General features: G+C 31.5%; 1 protein-coding gene across 1 annotated transcript; it reads left to right on the top strand.

The window, feature by feature from the left end:
• Positions 1-291: 291 nt before the first annotated feature.
• On the top strand, positions 292-21622 carry LOC125071657 (oxysterol-binding protein 1). The gene is made up of 14 exons (XM_047681970.1): positions 292-524; positions 1221-1409; positions 1790-2063; positions 2829-2997; positions 11871-11992; positions 12324-12401; positions 12616-12726; positions 15969-16080; positions 16414-16600; positions 17344-17431; positions 17721-17894; positions 18433-18621; positions 18703-18845; positions 18920-21622. Exons 1-14 carry the CDS (start codon positions 382-384, stop codon positions 19269-19271), a joined length of 2331 nt encoding a protein of 776 aa, XP_047537926.1. The 5' UTR covers positions 292-381; the 3' UTR covers positions 19272-21622.
• The last annotated feature ends 579 nt before the right edge of the window (positions 21623-22201 follow it).

Below are 22201 nucleotides of genomic sequence, written 5' to 3' on the forward strand. Positions count from 1 at the left end.
ACTATTTTAATTGCAATGTCGAATATATTTTAACAGTAAACAAAAATAAACAACAACTTACAAAGGCTTATATGTTATTATGTGTTATAAATATAGTGTTTATTTTAAATAAAGCATTCTTTCATTTCTTACGATTCGTGACAAGTGTGAACTATATTACTGTATATTTCAATTTCAAAAATCAAATACATATCTAGTTTTAAACTCTAATGAAAAAAGTTATAATTATATAAATTATAAAGTTGAGTTGATCTGTGAAGCGAGGGCAACCCAGCTACGTAATTTTGATTTTTGATTATGGTGTGTGATGAACGTGGCTCAGTGAGGAACTCGGTGTATTATGGTTTTCTTATCATCGTAAAGTAATTAAGTGTATAAAAAATGTCTGACGTAATAGTGCCTAAAGGTCAACCTGTTCCCGGTGATCCAGAAAAAAAGGGGTGGCTTTTTAAGTGGACGAACTACCTCAAGGGATATCAAAGAAGATGGTTCGTGTTGTCAAATGGATTATTATCGTATTACAGGTACAATATAAACATTTAAATAGTTTCTTGTAAATTTTCTTAGTTAATTTTGTGATTATAAATTATTCGTCTTATATATTAAAATTTAAAGTGTGTAACTTGATGGAATAGAGAAAATCTATGTTTTATAAATAATTAATACATCATTATACATTTACATAATTTAATATCATATTTATTTTATTGAGATATAGGTATAATGATTATAAATGAGAAAATATTTTCCTTTAATCAATAGTCAGCTTAAGAAAATATTATATCAATACCAATGTTATGATTTGATAATATCATGTCAATAAAAATTATGAAGTCAAATTTGATATTTTATTACATGATTTTAATTTTAAATGTATTTAATTAAAAGAATAATTGCAAGATTCCATAACATTGTTTTAATTTGTAAAATTTGTATGTATGTCAATCATTTAACAAATGAATGTTAAACTTTTGTGTTAATGGTATGTGTTGTGTAGTAATGTTTACATAACATTTATTTGTTGTAGTTTTATCTTAAAATTTTTCTCCTCTTAATACATTATTATAGTTAATATACTAAAATAGTCATTACTTAATTAATATTTCATAACCTCTATATTTTTTATACTTGTAAGAAAATTAAAAAAAAAGTATTTAGTCTTAATTATCTTTTTCCATAATTTATATTTTTTTAAAACAAATATTTTTGGTCTTTTTCAGAAATCAAGCGGAAATGGCACATACATGTCGGGGTACAATATCACTTCTAGGAGCTTTGATTCACACTGCAGATTCATGTACATTTGTGATTAGCAATGGGGGCACACAGACTTTTCATATACGAGCCCATGATGAAGTTGAGAGACAAAGTTGGGTGACAGCTTTAGAACTAGCTAAAGCCAAAGCAATGTAAGTTAATATTAATTATTACTTCATACATTTTATTATCAACAGTGTTTAATAAAACAATAACATCAGGAAACTGGATTAATCATGAAAGATGATAAAAAGAATATTTGATATTTATAATCAAAAATCTATTGGATTCTGATTCACAAAATTCAGTCAATATAAATATATACATATTTGTGTAATATTTCTTTAGTAATTACCAAATGCTTTCTGATTTTTTATTCTGAATTTAAATATAAATAACTTCATTTTTGAAGTTGGTTAAATTGTTTTTTAAAAAGACTGCAAGTTTTATATTAATGTAGGTACCTATTTGGTGAAATAATTATGATCAATTTGAAGACTAAACTAGTTCTACTAAAAAAAATTTTCTTTAGCCGTGCACAAGAATCTGATGATGATGAAGATCAAATGTCATCTGGACCAGTGGCTGGGGGTGGAACTGAGGGTGAAGGCGAGGACGCAGGGGGAATAGCACGTGAGCTCGCAGCGAGATTTCATGATCTACGTACATGTTCTGAACTGGTGGCAAGACATGGGGCAGCTCTGCAAAGGTCACTCGTAGACTTAGAGATACCACCAACTGATACAACTAAGCAAGTTTCAGAGCGAGCTACATTATTTAGGATATCTTGTAATGCAATGATGAATGTAAGTTACAATCATATATTTAATAAAATGCTTGCCTTTAAAAATTTCAAAAAAACCAGTAACAACCTTGTTACTGGTTTTCTCTTAAAGATGATGTATACTTTTCTGTAGACTTTTTCAAAAACTATGAATCTTATAAACAAGCTTTTTTGCTTTAAATAAATCGACAATTTTTGTTCCCTGTGCCATAAAAATCTGTACCAAATACAACTTAAACAGCTAGTGTCTACAAATGGTTTTGTATTTTATGCATGAATCTTATACTAAAAAAAGTTATTGAATAAAATTCTGAATCTTTAAAAATATGTAAAATATATGAAGGCTAATAACATAAGCAAGGTGGACTTAACAGATATGGATTGGTGGATAAACATTTGGCAGCTTTTTATCTGACACAGGCAGGCATCCTTACAATGTTTTTCTTTGAGCATGAGATGAATCATAAACACAAATTGCGAATATGGAATCATATGTTAAATCTTTAAGTATTTCACCACAGGTTTGACTTAACTCGACACCCTTAGCTATTAATCAATAAACAATCTATTTTGAATAAAGATTTTTGATTTTATGACTATTTATATAAATGTTTATAATAATTACTATTAAAATTGAAATGTCTATTATGTTGGGCTTCATACATTTCATTTATAAGTTTAAAATTAAAATAATGTCCATCAAAAGTTATAAAATTAAATGTCATACATGACATACTGTTTATTCTTCTTGTATTGTACATATAAATTAGATTATGTTCCCTTAAAGGCTTGTTCGGAGTTCATGAGTGCGGCCGCAGCATCCAGTGCCCGTATGAGTCGCGCTCTGCAACACGAGCGCGAACAGAAGATGCGATTGCAGGAGGTTGTAGAACAACTTGCAAGACAACACGATAACTTAGAAAAAACTGTTACTGCTAGAAGTACACCACACACAGGTATGTACAATCTTATAGTTTTAAGTTTTATCCAAGCCTAGGACATGAGCCAAGATTGTGAAATAGTGTTGCATATCGATAGTCCATCATCGATAGATAATCGATAGTCTATCGATAGAATTACCACGTGGCAAGTATCGATCGATAGCTCCTCATGAGCAATACTATTGATACTTTCGATAGTATTGCAAAAACCATTACTTTGACCAGATAGCCAGTTATTTTTCGATAGTATTACTTTCTCAAGATAAGTTATTTAGTGAACCAGGTAACGATATTATATTTTAATAAGTTTAATTAAATTGGTGCCAGTAAAGAGTACAAGAATTAATATATTTATGACGTTTTCTTCTATTTATGAAAAAAAAAGTTAAAGTATAAGGAAAAAGAAAGAAAAAATGTAAAATTTACATAATTACATACGACCGTCGATGTCCAAAGACGCGTTTCAAAAAATAACAAGATTCAATGATAAATGAAGCTTTGATTCAAGATACATTAACGACTTGGTCGTTAATGTTTCTTGACATCATCCTTTTCTCGAAATTAATTCACTGATTAACGATAGTCGAAAACTATCGATACTATCGAAAGTATCAATAGTATCGCTGCTACCAATAGTATTTCTTACAGAGAGCTGTCGTTATCGATAGTATCATTGTTTTGATTGTGGATTTAATATAGATCAATATGGCTCTTTACAGCATGTAATTCAAATGAAAATTTTCGAAGATATTACAGATTTTCAACGCATAGACAACGGTTTGTACTCAGTTTAACTTCACCATACAACAGTTTAATACTAATTTTGAATTAATACCATATGCAAAGTTAATTGGTTACGACCGTCGATAGGATAGTAACACTATCGCATGATCGCATTTTCCGTAAAACAATGATGGCACATTTCGCTGTTTCGCGCAGTCCCGTTTTTAAGTCATCTTGACTTTAGAAACCGCGAATGTGAGGGTATGCCTTTAGTACGTGGCATGTTTCGCCTAATGCGGTCAAACTGACCTCACCATCGTTCCTCGCTGTTTAGTCGTATTGCAGCTACCGAGAGTACCAACATACTTAATGAATTCTGAATCGATATGATGTTATTTGTAAAAATAGAATACCTTACTTCAAACAGTTTTCTTTTAAATATTTTTTTCTCTATCTTGTTCTAATGCAATACTATTATATTAAGTTTAATTATTATTATATTATTTATTTCTATATTTTATTTAAAATTTTATTAAAGGTATAAATGTAGGTTTGTTTTTTAATTGAAAACAAAAAAAAATACGATAAATTTAAATGACTATTGAAGAACTGCTTTTGATTCCCTAGTTCTTTAAATATCATCATAATTGTATCTGCGTTGAATGACTGTATAGATAGTTCCGCCCAAATTATATATGTACATTTTTTTAATATGTTAAAATTTCTTTGAATATTTATTATACGTTTGTTTATTGTATTACTTATTTAGGCGGGACAAGAGCGGTGATACTTTCAATCTTAAATTTAACGCAATGATGGTATATCTCTCGATATCTATGGTACAATCATGATTGTAAGTAACCGCAAAGAAACTCAAGTAATCAATTTTCTCCCATACAAAATAAATATGAAGAATCCGCATTTATGTCCCATAATCCCAGCAAAATAAATTAGTTCATAAACCAATTGTATTGGAATTATATTTAACCCTATTTTACAATGTTAATTAAAGATCGTGAGCACGTGCATTTTTAAATAATATTATTAGGCCAATTCCAATACGACCTCATAACTTTACTGATCAGCTCAAAACAACTGGGGTAATGACCTCTAATTAAGGTAATAATTCAATTTGGTTAAAACTAAAGTTATTGCAATCGGTCTAAAGATAATAAGGAATTTATAACCAAAGAAGACATAAATCTTCCGAAGCAGTTTCTAGAATTAGAGCATTCCATTTGATTCTGTTCAAATAGGCAGCGAAGAATAAAACATAATCGCTACAAATTTATTTCACAAAAACTTTGCTGCACCTCATGTGTACACATTAAAAATGATCTAAAATAAAATAACAAACAAACTACGGAATTATTATTTCTATAGTGTTCGCTCAGTGGAGTTTAATCGTTGTCACAACTTCGGTAACGTCCAAAATACATTTTTTTCACGAATTGATAATGCATTGCATTTATTTTATTGAAGATCTCGTACAATGATATCACATCATCTTTATTCCTCGTGTGTTACATAAAATGTTTTTATTTGAAGGGTACATTCAAGCGATTTTTTATAATTCGTTTTAATTTTTACTAAAACATTTTTGTTCAGATAAGAATACTTTGTTAACAAATATATATTTAAATAGTTTTCGAGTGTACGAGTCATTAATTTGCAACTTGGACTAAGAATAAGCAAGCACTGGAAGTCTTGAATAATTCATGAAAATTAATGAATTTATGAAACATTTTCGTAACTATACTTTCGTGATGAATTAGTATTGATATCAAAGCCTCTTGTTTAAGGACTGTCAGGAATCTACTACCATAAATAATAAAATTAATGTTTTTACGAACATACGTCCATTTATCTTATATTACTTTAAGTTTCTGATTTACAGAATGTAGGGTCCAGATTATAATTGCAAGAAAACCTTCTACAAGATAAAGATCAGATTGACATTGGCTGCATTATCTTAGAATATAGTGCTACACTACTTTAGATTATTAATCTATACTAATATTATAAATGCGATTATAACACTGTCTGTCTATCTGTCGGTCTTTGAAGGACAAAACTCTGAACTAAATTTGTTGAAATTTGATCGTAGCAAGCTTGAACTAGTAGCCAAGGAACGACAGATTTTGTGACTAATGCCCGACGACTAACCCCTAAAACGTGAGCGAAATTGTGGGCGGAAACTAGTATGTTATGTAATTTATTGACCCGCTAGTATTTATGAAGCATTATCATCGATACTGTTATAGGATGTTGAGTATATATAATAAAAAAACATTCTAACCAAACACGCGGTATAAAGATTATTTTCTAATCTCCCTCAAGTTCGTTATATCGAGGTTTTACGGGTCAAAATTTTCCGTGAATGTCATTTTAATAAATGAAGTCAGTAAAAATCAAGCATTATCCATTTGCAGATTATGTAAAATCCGTAATTTCAACGAAGATTGCGTGAGCTCCTTCTACCCCATCCTGATTTTGACTTACAGTAACAGTTACTTACTTTAACAGGTGTCCTGTTAAATTGGCCTAACTGATTAGCAGTTAAATATCTTTGTTTTCGGCTTATATTTGCGTAAATATTACCACATATCTGTAAATAACTCTTGTATACTGAATAGTATATACTAGGTATTAAATTTAAATATTCTTTACAAAAAAGTTTGCACTCACAACTTGGGAAAAAGCAGTTTGAGCGTTAAATATATATAATTAATCAAATGAATACCATAACATGTATAAGTAAAATTAAATTAAATTAATTGTACGAACTGTACATCCCCGTCCCAGATTATCAATCTCATATCCTCTTAGCGGTAACGGACGTGTAATACGTGTAAATTTAGTACGACACAACTTCGATGTAGCATCAGCAAAATTCGTAAAACCGATCACATCTGAATCATATCTTAAGTGACTTCGAAATCATCATCATCATCATCTTTATTTATTTGTTATGCGAAAATGATCTTTACGCAAATGTAAGATGTTGACGATGCTACATTTAAATTGTGTCGTACTATACATTCCTTTAATTTTATTTAACCATGTACACGCCACTCCTGTGTTATATTTTAACGAATGAAGTAGACAAATAACTCAATTATCAGTTGAACCAAATCTACTCCTCAAAACAAGAAGAGTCCGAACTCTGTAAAGAACTTTTACAAGCTAAATTTTTATAACAAAAATCCCAATTGTGTTGTTTTTCATGTATAAGTGCATTAATTTCGAAACCAGTTTAAGTTTTTAGTACAGCATTTTTTTGTTATGACTTCAGCTGGCTTATCAGCAACATATTCTGAAATTAACCTAATTATCTCAAACACGTTTTCGAACAATATAATGGAATGTATAATAATGTTCTTAGTTTTCATTTTGCTTTTATAGACACTTTCCGTAAATAGACACATATAGTCTATTCCAACCATAACAGGAATAAAGCCAAATAAACAACATTTGACAGTAAATTGACGCAATATTATTGGTCGAGAGCTTGATTAATTTATGATATTTACTGGATTTGCGAAAAAATGGCATTTTGAACGTCGACGAAACTGTTATCGGAATTTTGGAAGTAAAATTAAAGTGGAAATAAGTAGTTAAGTGCAATAGTGTTGTATTATAAATAAATAAATATTAATCATAAACTCTTAGTAGTGCACAATATAACTGAGTTATTAGCAAATGGAATGAAATACGTAAACCGTCCACCGATCTATGGCATAAAACAAAAAAAATTGTCATTGTCATTCATCACATTCTGAAATTCGACGCTCGTGTCAAATGTCAGAATGTCTCTGCGATGAATTTCGAGTTTCATGATTCATCTTACAGAAAATCACTACAATCCTACGATATTTTCATGGAATTTAGTTAATACACTTCTTTCATAAATAGAACTCTAGTAGTTTTCCTGGAATTAATATCTTTTATCCGTTTGTACCAAGTTCTGGCAAAACGTTTGGATCATTCGTGTCTTTTTAAATTTTAGTACTTTATACCTGGATGCTTTACTTATTTGTTACTTAATTTAATATGAGAATACTTCTTTCTAGCACGTTATGTTGATTAATGGTTGACAAAGGACCATGTCTCAGATATCTTGTCAAATTCGCGGTACTTATTTTGATTATTTTCTGATGTCTCGTAAATAAACGTGGCAATGAAATCACTGCACTTTCAAGCAGCAATAACTTTTTTCAGACGTAATTGCACGAAAAATTTGTAACACCATAGGCTAATAAATTTATTTGTGTCTCAGTGCAATATGTATAATACATTACATTAAATTTCAATTTAATATCATTTTATTCCTGACCGTGGCTTCCTGGATATCGTTTGGTACCTTCACGAAGTGTTGTCATTACTGAATTTCGTTTACGAACGTTAGCGAAATAATAAGAGTGTTTCCAAGTGATATTCGTTTGCCTTTATCGCTATCTTGAAACTTGTGTAATTTTGTATTTGTTAGGACTTAATATAACAATTAATATAAAAAAGGACTTAGTATAAATTAAATCGTAATATTATGCTTACGCATTTACACATGCGTACTCGTCATTCGCTCGACGAATTGTTTGGCGAGGTAACCATGTGGCTTTAGGCTGATACGTGTCCATTTATACATTCGAATGTGTAAGCACTAGTTCGCATTTCGGCACGTCACTCCATTCCTTTTACTCTGACTCGTGGCATGTGTAGACCGGCCAGCAATTGAGTATCGTGTTTCCTTCTAAGAAGCATATTTGTTTCATATAGACATCATGATTGTGCACTAATAAGCGTCAGTCTCCTACAAAATATTCCTTTTCTGCTCTAACAATTATTGTTTTAGTCTCCTCTGTGCCAACTAGTATATGTAATATGAATTATTCCGTGAAGTTACTTAAACTTACTCTGACTGAGCGACTGGTCTCTTAGAAATAAGATAACAAATAGAGCTATGTGTATATGATTACATAATTTACAAAATACTTGCTATGAATACAAACCCAGTGGGCTAAATGCCAGAACCTATATAAGTAGAGCAAATATACCATAGAGACTCTGGAATGAAACCAGAAAATTAATAGCCAACACTTCCAATCCACTAGAGCAGAAATCGATATACACCACACTTAAATCTCTGTGGAAGAAAACGAGGTCTTGGCTTGCGAAAACTCGTCGCAGCCAGGACTCGTATTTAACGACAGTATATCATCCATTTAGGGTCTCTCCCATTTCAAAAACGTGTTCAGCATTTATGTAGAAGTTGTTTTTTCGGACCGTTCGACTCACTGAGATTCAGAGAGTGAGAGTCTCATTACTTGGCCCCGGTGACGTTGACTAAGCTTATAGGGCTGTTAGAAATCAAAAAAGGAATAATAGCAGTCGAAGTAAGGAGTTTTTATTTCAAATATTTAGGCAGACTGAGAAATAGGCGACTGACGGTTAGCGGCCACTACTGTCAGTAAAAAATGTGACACACATAAAAAAAAAAACTGAACTAAACTAACTAAACTCTTACATCATCAATGCGCCACCAATTTTGTGAACTAAGATTTTGTCTCTTTTACTTGTAACTATATTGGCTCACTCACTCTTTGAACCGAAACACAAAATACTAAGTATGGTGTTGGCAGTTGAATATGTTATGAGTGGCTGGTACCTACTTAGCCGGAAATGCACAATGCCATGATGTAAGATCACCAGTTTGCCTAACTAAAAAAAATCAAAACTGTCTATGGCCCATTATATTATAAAACGATAGCATCGTTTTGTTATTCCAGTTGCCAGTCTCAAATATACATCTATATACCGACTCAGACAATTATAAAAAAAAACATTACATATTATAATACAATTTTAATAATAATAACATTAAAGAAAACATCATAACATCACACTTTTATTTCATAAACGGTGTTTTTTTAATAAATAGATTTAGTAAGTACTATGACGGACTTTTTTTGTTTTAATATAAAATAAAGTCTAACAAAATAACAAAAACGTATATAAAAAAATGGATCCCTGGCACTTGAACAAAACTAAATATTTTAATATTAAATTAAAAAAACCAAATCCCCGCGTCAACTTGAGACTACTGAAAAAGTAGTTCCATGTCAACCATGGTATGTGTTTAACTACAGTCTACGGATAAATATTATCATTTTAAAAAGTAGTGAAGAAGGCAAATTATAAAAAATATTTTGTTTTTAAAAATGCAAAAAAAACTTTTGCTTTAAATTTAGATATTAAATAAAACAAAATCTATTATTTTTTTTTATTTTTCTCCATCAATATTAACACAAGTTAAAAACATTTATATGTGACATAAACATTAAATACAAAAGTGGAAAACGGAACGTTAACTTGACGACATTGACTGAATTGGGATTTGGCATGATTCTCGTGACGGATAATCGTAGTTATTCGGAAATTTATGGGTGAAATGTAAAATTGTATTTGAATTCTTTTTTATCTCGTGTCATCTGTTATGTGAATAAAATTATAAGTAAGAATAAAAAAAAAATCGAAAAGTATTTAAAAAGCATTTTGTTCGGTACGTAACAGCGCAATGGTCCTATTATATGTTTTATTCGACATTTCACGACTTTTGGCAACTTCAAGGTTGCAGTTTAGTACCAAACCCAAACCATTACAAATTGCAATAATTGATACGTTGCGGATTGTTGCGTCTTCGTTGATTTAATTACCGTCTGCTCGGTATTGTGTTGTGTTTTCGAAGAGCAGTGGCGTGGTAGGAACCGTACAATATATAATTTTTACATTTGTGTAGTACGTTTAAATCGTGGTTTTGGCCTTACTGTTGTAAAATTAAAAACTTAGGTTATTTTGTAATGATGAGTACATAATAAAATACGTCATGGGCGGTAAGTGAACAAGGCTTCTACCTTGTGTTAAGTGTTAGATGTCATTCTGTTTGCAACCATAAAGCACATAGAACATAAGGTAAAAGATTACAAATACCGAAAGACTGCAGTCACTCTTCATTTGCAAGCTTATTTTGCTATTTGCATGCGAATGCAACTACAAGTATAGGGTTTTAAAATTATCTATAGTTTCAGAAAAACAAACTATAAGGCAATAGAAGATGTGAAAGTACATATAACAATATTGTGATATTGCTGTGTAAAGGTTATTATCGTAAACAAGCATATAAATCATCAAATATTATTGTGATCAGCTTTCTCAGAAATGAAATTGACAATGTAAAATTTACTTATTCTAGGTGTAAATTGAGTGTCTAATGAATGGGAAATGTCAAGTTATTTTCAATCGCTTAAAAATTACCTGTTTGAAATATTTTATCCTCCGAGGAATGATCAAAGTGATTTTTTGCTGATTTTTATAATTTATGCTTTCTATTTAGTATGAATATCTCAAAACAATGGATAACCATTGTTTTGAGATATTCATAAGATATTCATAACGATGCAAACAAACCATGTTTCTATATTTTGTTTTATTGAGAATTAGATATAGTGATCAGAAATAGAATACATCATTATTATTTGTTATATATGTCTCTTACTTACCTCATATTACATAGAATGAAATATAAAAATCAAATTAATTGTATCCCATCAAGCTTTGCTGCTCATGGTATCAATCATTAAATCAAAATCAATACACAAACACACCTATAATAAAAAGAAAAAGTTTCAATTTATATGTATCATCCATGTAAGTAGAAACCTAACTAAATATTTATTCTGAGTAAATTGCTTCCCATTAAATTACTGTGAAGTATATAAATAAAATAAATGCACAGTTATCTTTTGTTATCATTTAATAGCAATCATTGTCTGCATCACTGTAATGTCGCTTATAAATGGTTCTTAGTTCAAATCTACAGTAGCATTTATCCTTTATGAAATGTCACATGTATTGTTTTTTTTATATTATTATTTAAAATGAGGACAAGGCATTACATTATAAATGTTTGGCAGTGACACATTGACTATTAACTAAAGAAATTGATTGTGCCAATAGGATGATGACATTAGTTGTGTTTGCTTTATGAATACATAAATACACAAGCCAATATGTGAATATTCAATTATTTTTATTATTATATGTGTATGACTATTGTAGTATATGTAATGATTATATATTATCATTGGTTTTATATTGTTTATCGAAAGGTGGTAACGGTTCTGGACAAGGAAACGATACAGAAGATGAAGATCATGAGTTCTTCGATGCTATGGAAGAGGAAGTCTCTTCTGCAATGGAGGATAAGACATCCTTTGTAATTAAAGTGCCTGTGAGTATAATATGCTTAATTACTTAGTACCCCGCAGCAGCTGTAGGTTGTGCTTAGTGAAAGTGTGCCCTGTTTTTATTCATTGCTAATATTATTTAAGCAAATTTAGTAAAATTGTAGCTAGTACTTTGTAAAAAAAAAGCATAAAAATCTTATCACACAAATAATATTGAAATTACTTAGTAATTGAGTTGAGTAACTGTGTTTTTAGTATAAATACTGCATTGTTTTCAAAGTTTATGATAAATCTCATATTATCAGTAACTAATATTGTTCTTTATTTGTTCAAACATTTTAAATTGTAATACATACTTGTGGTTTATTTTTGCAGGTAAATAGAAAAAATAAAGTGAAGAGTGGTGAAAGTTCTGATGAATCAGAAGGTGAAACTGTGACTGAAACTCAACAGGTCAGTCTGTTTTTCTCTGCAATTGTAATTATTTCTAATTCATTTCCTGCTTAACACTGAACGAATATATCTTGAGTAAAACTCATGTCCGATAAAATATGTCACATGTATTCATTATCCACCAACTCGCATGTTGGAATAAAATCCAAACTTTAGCTCTGTAGTGTATAAAGATTCATATAGGATTGTTACTTAATTTCTTTTTCTTTTGTAGGTGATATTTGTGGAAGATAAAGAAAGGCCAGAGAATACAATGGGTGGAGCGGAGGCAGCTACTGTCAGCAAACCAGCTGATAACAAGGAGGAACAGGATATCAAAGTATGGGTAAGTAAAAGAAATGACAGAACGTTTTATTTTTATTTGTATTGTTCTATATTAGAAGTAAATTAATACCAAATATAAGTTTAAAATAAATGTCTAGCAACTGTCTGCTGTATGAAACTGATAAGACAGATAAAAGTTTTTGATATTTTGTTTTTGATTTACATTGTGTGTGTATCAACGCTGGTGGCATTTATGTGTACTGCCTTCTATATGATTCATGTCTATTTATAATTATGTATGTGAACATTGAAAATTGACGTCATTTTTGTTGTTAGTATTGATTACGAAGTGAGGGAAAATAAACTGATCTTGCTTTCAACTTTAATTGGTCGAATTTTGTCCAAGTGAGTTACCGTATTTCAACCACGCGAAGTACTAGTTTTAGAACGGTTGATGACCATTTTGAGCACGTTGGCCCTCTTTTACTCCTTGTAAATCAGGAATTTATTAAAGTTAAAATTTTATAAATTAGACCATTTTTTTTAGATTTAATTTAAACACGTTTTGTGTTATTTATAAACATGGTCAAAAAAAGCTCTCCAACCAAGTTTGGCTGCCATCTAGGCTTGGTCTTGGTCTTGGTCAATAGATACATCCTCGCCTGGTTGAGATTTTACAGTGTAAACATAAGTAGATATTCAAGCTACTTGTTAGGTACCAAAAGCTGCCAAATTTATGTTTTAAAATAAAATATATAACGTAAATAAATTTGCATGTGTTAGAAGATACGGGCAAGAATATTCCAAGATGTAATTCAAAGTTTGCTCACTTTCGTAACGTCATAAGTAGATATACATAATACATTACAATGAACATATTGACAACCATTATGATCACAATGATAAAGTAAAAACTCTAGTTAGCTATGAGTCCCTTTACTTTTTTATCGTATGTATAACGTTCGCATTCCAGATTACATTAAAATGAAACATATAAAAACACAATAAGCTGTCCTAAATAAACGATGAATATAAAAATTAGCTAACTAACGGGTGTTGTAAATATCTTTGTTACAGACTCATTAACAGTTATCTATCAATCGACTTTGTCATTAATTCCAATAATCGTTAGTTACAATAACATAAACCTTGTCTGCTTTAATTCGACTACTAATAAAAGACAAAAACAACTTTACTTTTATTTCTGAAATTGTATTTTTTCATTATTTTAAACTTACAATTTTCATTTAAGTCGTATATTATTTTTAAATATAGAATTTCTCTTTCACAAATTTATTGGACTCTGTTGGATACAGTCCTCGTGTATTATAGTGTCTATGTTGTCTTCCCATCTTGTATGTAATTAATTTTTAATCACCGCCTTCATGGTTTTTCTGTTTGACCTAAAAGTTGACTGGCAGAGAATCCCTTCAGGCATTAAGTCCGCCTTTTGTCCCATTAACTTTATGGTGGTCAATAAAGCATTTAAATGAATAAATTAATTAAATATGACCCTTGCCTTAAAGTATGTTTTTTATTTTTTTTATTTAGCACGCTATCACTTGTCTCACACAGTTTCACTTCTTTTAATAGTTATTGCGAGCAAGTATTCCAATAACTTTGTTTTTGTATCTAATGTATGTATTCTTAATTTTATGACTGAGTTTTACCACCAACATATATCTGTTGCCCTTTGATACCTTGCATAATATAAATGTCTATTAGTGACCAATCAATCAGGTGTTGATATATTTACAAAATATGTACGTATGTCTTCCTTTTATATCGAATTACTTGTCAAACGCAGCTTCGCCCGTGTTTTAGGTTCTAGCCATAAAGAAACAGGCTTGAACTTCTTTCTTTCAAATTTCATTGAATTGTTTCAGTGATTTGGTTGTGAAAGAGCAACAGACAGACAGAGTTTCGCATTTATAATATTGTTTTAGATTATATGGTAACAGAATTCGTTATTTATTTATTTGGGATCGATATTTTCTTTATCCGCAAAATAAATATTGTTATTTTTTACTTGTAGATTTTCGCTATAAATAATGATTATAATATTATTTACATACTCGCTTATATTCAAACATGTTTCCATCCTTTTTTTATATCGACTTCCGCTTAGTGTTTTGTTTTGGTCGCGTTTTTTTCAAGTCTGACATAGTTGCCGTTATCGGATATATTTATCAGAGTTTAAAACTTAGTATTTTAACTTGTATACTATTCAGCGTCCTTCAAAAAAATATGTAATAAGTCTATATTTCTGAACGTACTAATTACGACAATACGGAATTTAATATAATATAAAATTAATTCGGAAGTTTTTGTGTTTACCGCGTTGAGACAGACAGACGCGTACTCCATATTGATTATTTCCCATTGACGGTAATACACATTTTTATCTTATTGTAGGACGACCGATTGTAGTAAAAAAAACTGATAATGCAACATAGTGTGTTTATCTTACAAAATATATTTATTTATCTACGAGATTAACAAATATTCATGTTTGGAGATAAAATTACATTAAAGTTCAATGACACGGCGGTTTAGTGTATAATTTGATCTAAATACATCTCTGCTATCATGCCTTAAAATTTTTATTTTTTTTGTTTAATACTTCTTGAACAGGAACAATATCAATTTTACAATATAATTTAACCACCCTTGATATGATTTAGAACGATATACTTATATAAAATAAACTTTCATTAGTTTCCCTATAAAGTGAGCATAAGTATAATTATATAGTGAATTTAAAAAAAGAAGATCTTATATTACAATTACTTAAGCTGCTCAAATAGTCAATCGAAAAAATCAATCAAAACATTCAATCATGCAACAGTGTCGAACTAACGTAAAGCTACCTCCGATTCGGAAAAGAGATTCTATCAAGAAGAACCGGCAAGAAATTCAGTAGTTACTCTTTTACACGTTTTTACTTATATAGTATGTCAGTAAAAACAAATTAAATATTTATATATCCAGTCAAGAAATCAATAAATACGAAGACCACGCTTTATCTAATTTAGTCTAAATCTAAATCTAATATAGTCTTATATTGATTAATACGCCTCTTATATATTAATATTTTTTTGACATGAGCTTGAAATTTTAACTTTAAAATAGACCAAGTTAAAAAAAGTTAAGAAGAGTTTAGTACAAATAAATATATGTGTTTGTCTAAAGGTTTTTCAATGAAAATAATCTACCGTCATTGTCGATACATACCCAAAATAAATATCCGAGTTTTATCGTCTATGTCCATGACGGGTGGTAACAGTAAAAGTATTGTTTCAGCCGCACGTGTCGCAAGTGACGGGCATGGTGGACGGACACGTACGACGTACGTGCGTGCCGGACAAGCCCAACTACCCGCTCTCGCTGTGGTCCATTATGAAGAATTGTATCGGTGAGTATTGATACCATAGACGACTGAGCTCAAGTATTATTCTGACGAGAGACGAAATTTTTCACTGGATTATAAGATCGTAGATGCTTAGATGATTTAAGACATAGATAGATTAGAGATACATAAACCTTAGATGTACACATTTCATGCGATTTGCCAAAAGCTCCGCTTAATTATACACTGCAAAAATTACTCATTTTTCACGAATACATTACAAATACCATAAACTATCGAAGATATCACGTCGGAGTTCTTCATTTATTATATTATCATATTATTCATCTACTGTAATTTGCATAGTTTATATATGAATGTTAATTTAAAAATTTACAGGCAAGGAGTTATCGAAAATTCCCATCCCGGTGAACTTCAGTGAGCCGCTGTCCATGCTGCAGCGGCTGACGGAGGACTACGAGTACTCTTCGATCCTGGACCAGGCTGCCAAGTTCAGCGACCCCGCGCAGCAGCTCGCGTACGTCGCCGCCTTCACCGTGTCCTCCTATGCGACCACGGCCTGCAGGTATCTCCATATGCCATACCATGGTAGGGAATAGTCACTATTATAATGATCATGTAAGTTGAAATCCACAGGAGGATTCTGGTTATTGTCCAAATGCTACTTTTCTATTGTAACTAAATAAGCAAGAACTTATATAAATAATCTATATTCTTATAATTAGTACCATTATATTTTATAAGAATGATAAAACTTCACTCCTGTTGAGTGTATTTTAAAAATTCCGAATACGATTAAACATTCCTTAAGTTCCGATGTACGTCGACTGTGATTGTCTCAATGAGGCAATCAGTCGAATGTCTCGAATACCTATGAGCGAGGTTACGCCGTCAATTGCCCTACTGACCCGTCTTCGAACGTAACATTTCAATACAGTATAAATGTTACAAAAAAAAAAAAAAACATTGTCATTTTGTTAGATCTAATTCTGGATCATAGGTATTATGGAACTTAATTTATTTTTATTGATACTCATTATATATGACATACTTTGCGGTATATGAAATCCTGTACAAAATCAGTATTTGACCGAGAAATTTCATAATTTTGGTAATAAAGTACGTAATGGTAACAATTACGATATCGGTACTCTTCCCAACAATGGGACTATTAGTAGGAAGAGGTTCGAATTCCAGCTAGGTGTCTAGTTAAGTCTCATGTTTATGTTATTTGTATGGTTCATATTGGTATTTTCACTGTAGTTAGTGTCCGACTAAAGTGTTTTTTTTTTGGGTGACTGGTTTCAGAACAACAAAACCCTTCAATCCTCTCCTGGGAGAAACATACGAGTGCGACCGTATGACGGACCTCGGATGGCGATCCATATCTGAACAGGTATGCAAGTTTGTATAATAATTTCATCTCTGGAAGTTTTCTTCTTCATAGACACCTTTTATAGTTATTTCCTCCCAGCACTAGCCATTTCCTTTATTCCCCTCACCTGACCGCTCCTGTTAAATATCCGGTATATTTTTTTAGGAAATTTTTGTTTAATACGAATTAAGTTAACATTATTATCAAATTAAAATAAGAAACCTGTGTTTACGATATTCCTATTATTTAAATCTATAGATTGCCTTAATAAGAAAAAATCTTAATGCTAATCTCTAAATTATCTGGCTAGGTGTCTCACCATCCGCCGATGGTAGCGCAATTCTGCGAGGGCGTGGCGGGCTGGCAGTGCTGGCAGGAGTTCACCATGACCACCAAGTTCAGGGGGAAATACCTGCAGGTCGTCCCTCAGGGCGGCGCCTTTGCCCAGTTTACTAGCTCGGGCAACAAGTACACGTGGAGAAAGGTATAAATATATCAATATTTTTGTATTACAGAATTTTCAATTCGATTCTACTTAAAAGTAGCATGTAGTAGGAATACGCCAATCATAACAGGGCGAAATGTAGTGCAAATAAAACATTTAGTTTCATTTTATTTTTGTTACTTTAACATAGCTGGTTAACAATTTATAATATAATTATATTATTATCACTATTAAAATTTAGTCTTGCTTAACTACTAATTCAATATATACATATTAATTATTATCGAGGTACAGGGTACGGTTTTATAAGGTTAACAACTGATGTTTATCTAAATGTAAAACCAAATTACTGATACTAAGTGTTTATTTCCGATGACAACAAAACATGTTGACATCATTTAAATGCAAATTGTAATTGAAATCCAGTGTTTTTACTTGTGGTTACAGTATTTATTTATTTATTAAGTGATGGTTTAAAATTATTTTTAAAATTAGTTTTGTAATTTTTAAACTTATTAGAATAAACTTGAAATTTATTAAAAAAAGGTAATAATGAACATAATGTGTGTATTTCTAGGTAACGACAACGGTACACAACATTATTGTTGGCAAACTATGGGTGGACAATCACGGAGACATGGACATCGTAGGCGAGTCCGGCCCGGCCACCGGCTACGTGGCACATCTTAAGTATCTTCCCTACGGGTACTTCAGCAAGGACACGCAGCGGAAAGTCACCGGGGTCATCAAAGACCCGCAAGGCGTGGTGAGTATAGACCGTAGTAGTGCCCTTTTCATGTTTATTATTGCATCGGAATTATCCTAAAATAATTGTATCGATTTTCAGCCGAGGTATGTTTTGCAAGGACACTGGGACAGTCGCGTGGAGGTGGCCGCCGTCACTTCTGCATCGCCCGACAACACCGTTTGCAAGACTGGCAAGTTCGCGCTCGCCTGGCAGCGAGTGCCGGCGCCCCCTGATTCCGACAAGTGCGTCCTTTACCTCATCCCATCGCCTCTTTCATCGAAGTATACTACGATTCATTCGATCCTCTCGTTCGCAGGTGGTACAACTTCACCCTACTGGCCGCCCAGCTCAACGAGCCCGAGACCGGTGTCGCGCCGACCGACTCGCGGCAGCGACCCGACCAGCGCCTCATGGAGGAGGGCCTCTGGGACGAGGCCAACGCGGAGAAGCTGCGGCTCGAGGAGAAGCAGCGCGCCGCGCGCCGCGAGCTGGAGGCCGAGGCGGAGAGCGCGGCCGCGCGGGGCCTGTCGCCGCCCGCGCCGCCCACGCCCGCCTGGTTCACGCGCCAGGCCGCGCCCGGCCAGCCGCACCTGCGCCACCTCTACAACAACCGCTACTGGGAGTGCAAGCGGCGCGGCGACTGGACCGGCTGCCCCGACATCTTCTAGCGCCTCACGAGATCCGAGCGAGTCGTCGATCAACTTGGGCCGAGTGAGGACGCGCACGTGCGCGTGCCGTGTTAAACGAAGTTAAATGACTGCTTGTTAACTTTTAATTGTATGATTAAATTGTATAGTGTGCGTCTTTTGGGAGTACATAAGCGAGTATTCACGATTATGTCTAATGTTATAATTAAAAGGTTAACATTGACGGAAATCATGCGCAGGTATGGATTAAGAGATACGAATTAATAACAGAAAATTTTAAATAGCTTCGAAGCTCGCATAAACATAGTCCATAAGCGTGTACTGTGGCCGTTAATGAACTGACACAAATGTATTGTTGCAGAGTACCACGAGGTCCTGAACGTTTTCTTTGACTTCCTCTCGACTCTTCTATTTTTGTATTGATTTTAAAGCTGATTAGTGATTACAACAAGGTTCATTTTTACTGTTTATAAAGTTAGTGTTTGAGTAAATATTTTAAATGCTTGGATGACGATACTGCGTGCTTTTAAGTTATTATTCGAGTCTCATTAAATATGTACATATTATAACTCAATTTATGTAATTATCGATTCTACATATGAAAGTTTTATGCACCCATTCCATACATTAATTTTATTTCAGCTTTACAGGTAATAAGCTTATACACAACAGAATTATGGTTTAACTATTATCAGTATCTATCAGTATATAGTTTATATATAGAAAGAAAAATATTGAAAAATGCAAACTGATGTGTAGTATTTTTCAACAAAAAGTCATTTTTATTTATTCCATGTGGAATGGCATGACTAACTTTGCCATACAAAGGTTTTGTTCTGTAGACAATGAGATCTAGTATATTTGTATAACTACTATGAATTTTCGTTAAAACCATCATGACACGCTCAGATTCTGATTGATTATTTTTATTTATACAGATCCAAACTGACCATATTAATTAAATAACATCTACTTGGAATGACACGACTAGAATATTAAGTATATTAAAATATGTTATATTTATTTAACTAGTTAGTTTTTTTTTCTAATTTGAACATGAAGTCATATTAAATACTAATATATTAAGTTGGAAATTGGGTTTTTTTTTGGTAAAAAATCATTTTATTGTAACTATACCGAAACCTGTCATGGTATAGGCCTATTATTTAGTTGTTAATATTCAGAGTAAGAATACAAGTTGAGAAAATGTTGACAACGAAAGTTATTTACTTATCAGCATTCGACAAAAAGTTGATTTATATTTTTCTAGTATGTTGCTGTAAATATGAAGACTGGGAATAAAATCAAATTGTGTATAATGTAGTCTTGTTCAAGCGATAATATAGATTAAATATTCGCAGGCTGTTCCTACATTATTAATCTTCTATTAAATAAATGCCTCGAGAAACATGCAAAAAACTACAATTTATGTAATTATGAATATTTTATTTAACATGTAATAATCTTTACCATTTGCTCTTTTATTGAAACTCCAGATTTTTTTATTATTATATTTTCTATAAACTTAGTGAAGTATTTGAATATTAGCTTTACTATGCTTAAAATTAGGAAATTGTATATTTCCGGTGCTACTACCTTTTAAAAAGCACTCCTTTCTATTTTCTAGATTCCATAGAAATTATAATAGTGAGCACCGAACGATTATTAAAAATCAGTAAAATATTTAGGTAATAATAGATCACTCGAATTAAACTTTTGAAGCTTTTTGAACGAATCATTGCTGAGGTCAAAATATAATCATTAATATTTTTATAGTACATTAAAGGAACGCTATAAAAACATTAACATTTTGTCAACTCCTGTGTAATTTATTTCTTATATTTTAACAAAAAATCCACTTTGTATTTCATTAAAAGCTTAAGTGTAAGAATTTTGTTATGCTGTAAAATAAAAAAAGATTTATTTTGGGACTGGTAACTTTATAAGACAGTTTCAGACATAATAAAATTGCTCTTGCGTCCAAATAATGTTTAGTAGGTACATTGATTGAAACGAAAGTCTCATTTGATAATTACTTACAATTACGATGTTTAATCAAAATATTATATTCAACATTCGCTGCTGTATCGCGATAAATTTTGCAAATTCCTAACGTAGGAGCAATTGATTATTTTGTAAGTGTTAAAAATTGACTAATTGACTTAAATTGATATCAATGTTACCTCAGTGTAAGTTGTTGTGCCATTGATATCGATTTGCAGTAGTATTTTATAAGATCTATTACAAATTGTACATTTTCAAGTGGATGTAAAATAATTTGTTAATATTTTATTATAATAAAATATATTTGAATACAAAGCCATAACATCTGTGTATCATGTTGATTTTAAAAATAAAATACGTCGCAGTAACGTTGTTTGTTTTCTTCATTACTTTAAAGTTAATGCCAATTCAAAACTGAATTTTAAATAACCGACTGCCCAACGATCAATTATGGTATGTAGTAATTTTACAGACATAACTTAAGTTATCATGTTTCTTGTTTATTCATTTATTTACTATTTAACGTCTCGTAATTCTATACACACGTACAGCTTCCATAACTAAATCAGCATTTTTTAATAAATTTATTATTTATAAAAGTAAATTTGTAAGTGTTTTAATATTGCTTAAAACAACATTCATACCAATGGTCCCGATCAATCTAAAGTAATGTATATTTCTTGAAATCGTTTATTATAAAGTCGTTGACTGTACTTATTATTTTAATACCTTAATTTTTTACTTTTAAAAAATATATATTTCAAACTAGTAATAGGTCTTCTATATAAGCTTCTCTTAAATTTACATATTTAATTTATAATATTGTAATGTCCAGTGGCTGACTAAAAGGGGTGCGGAAGGGGAAACTAACATAATAAAATAAATAAACATAAACACTTATAAACTGAATAAAAAGCTTGTAAAACTACTTTTTTTTAAAGCTGAGG

Source organism: Vanessa atalanta, chromosome 20 (genome assembly GCF_905147765.1).
Source record: "Vanessa atalanta chromosome 20, ilVanAtal1.2, whole genome shotgun sequence".
NCBI classification, from domain to species: domain Eukaryota; kingdom Metazoa; phylum Arthropoda; class Insecta; order Lepidoptera; family Nymphalidae; genus Vanessa; species Vanessa atalanta.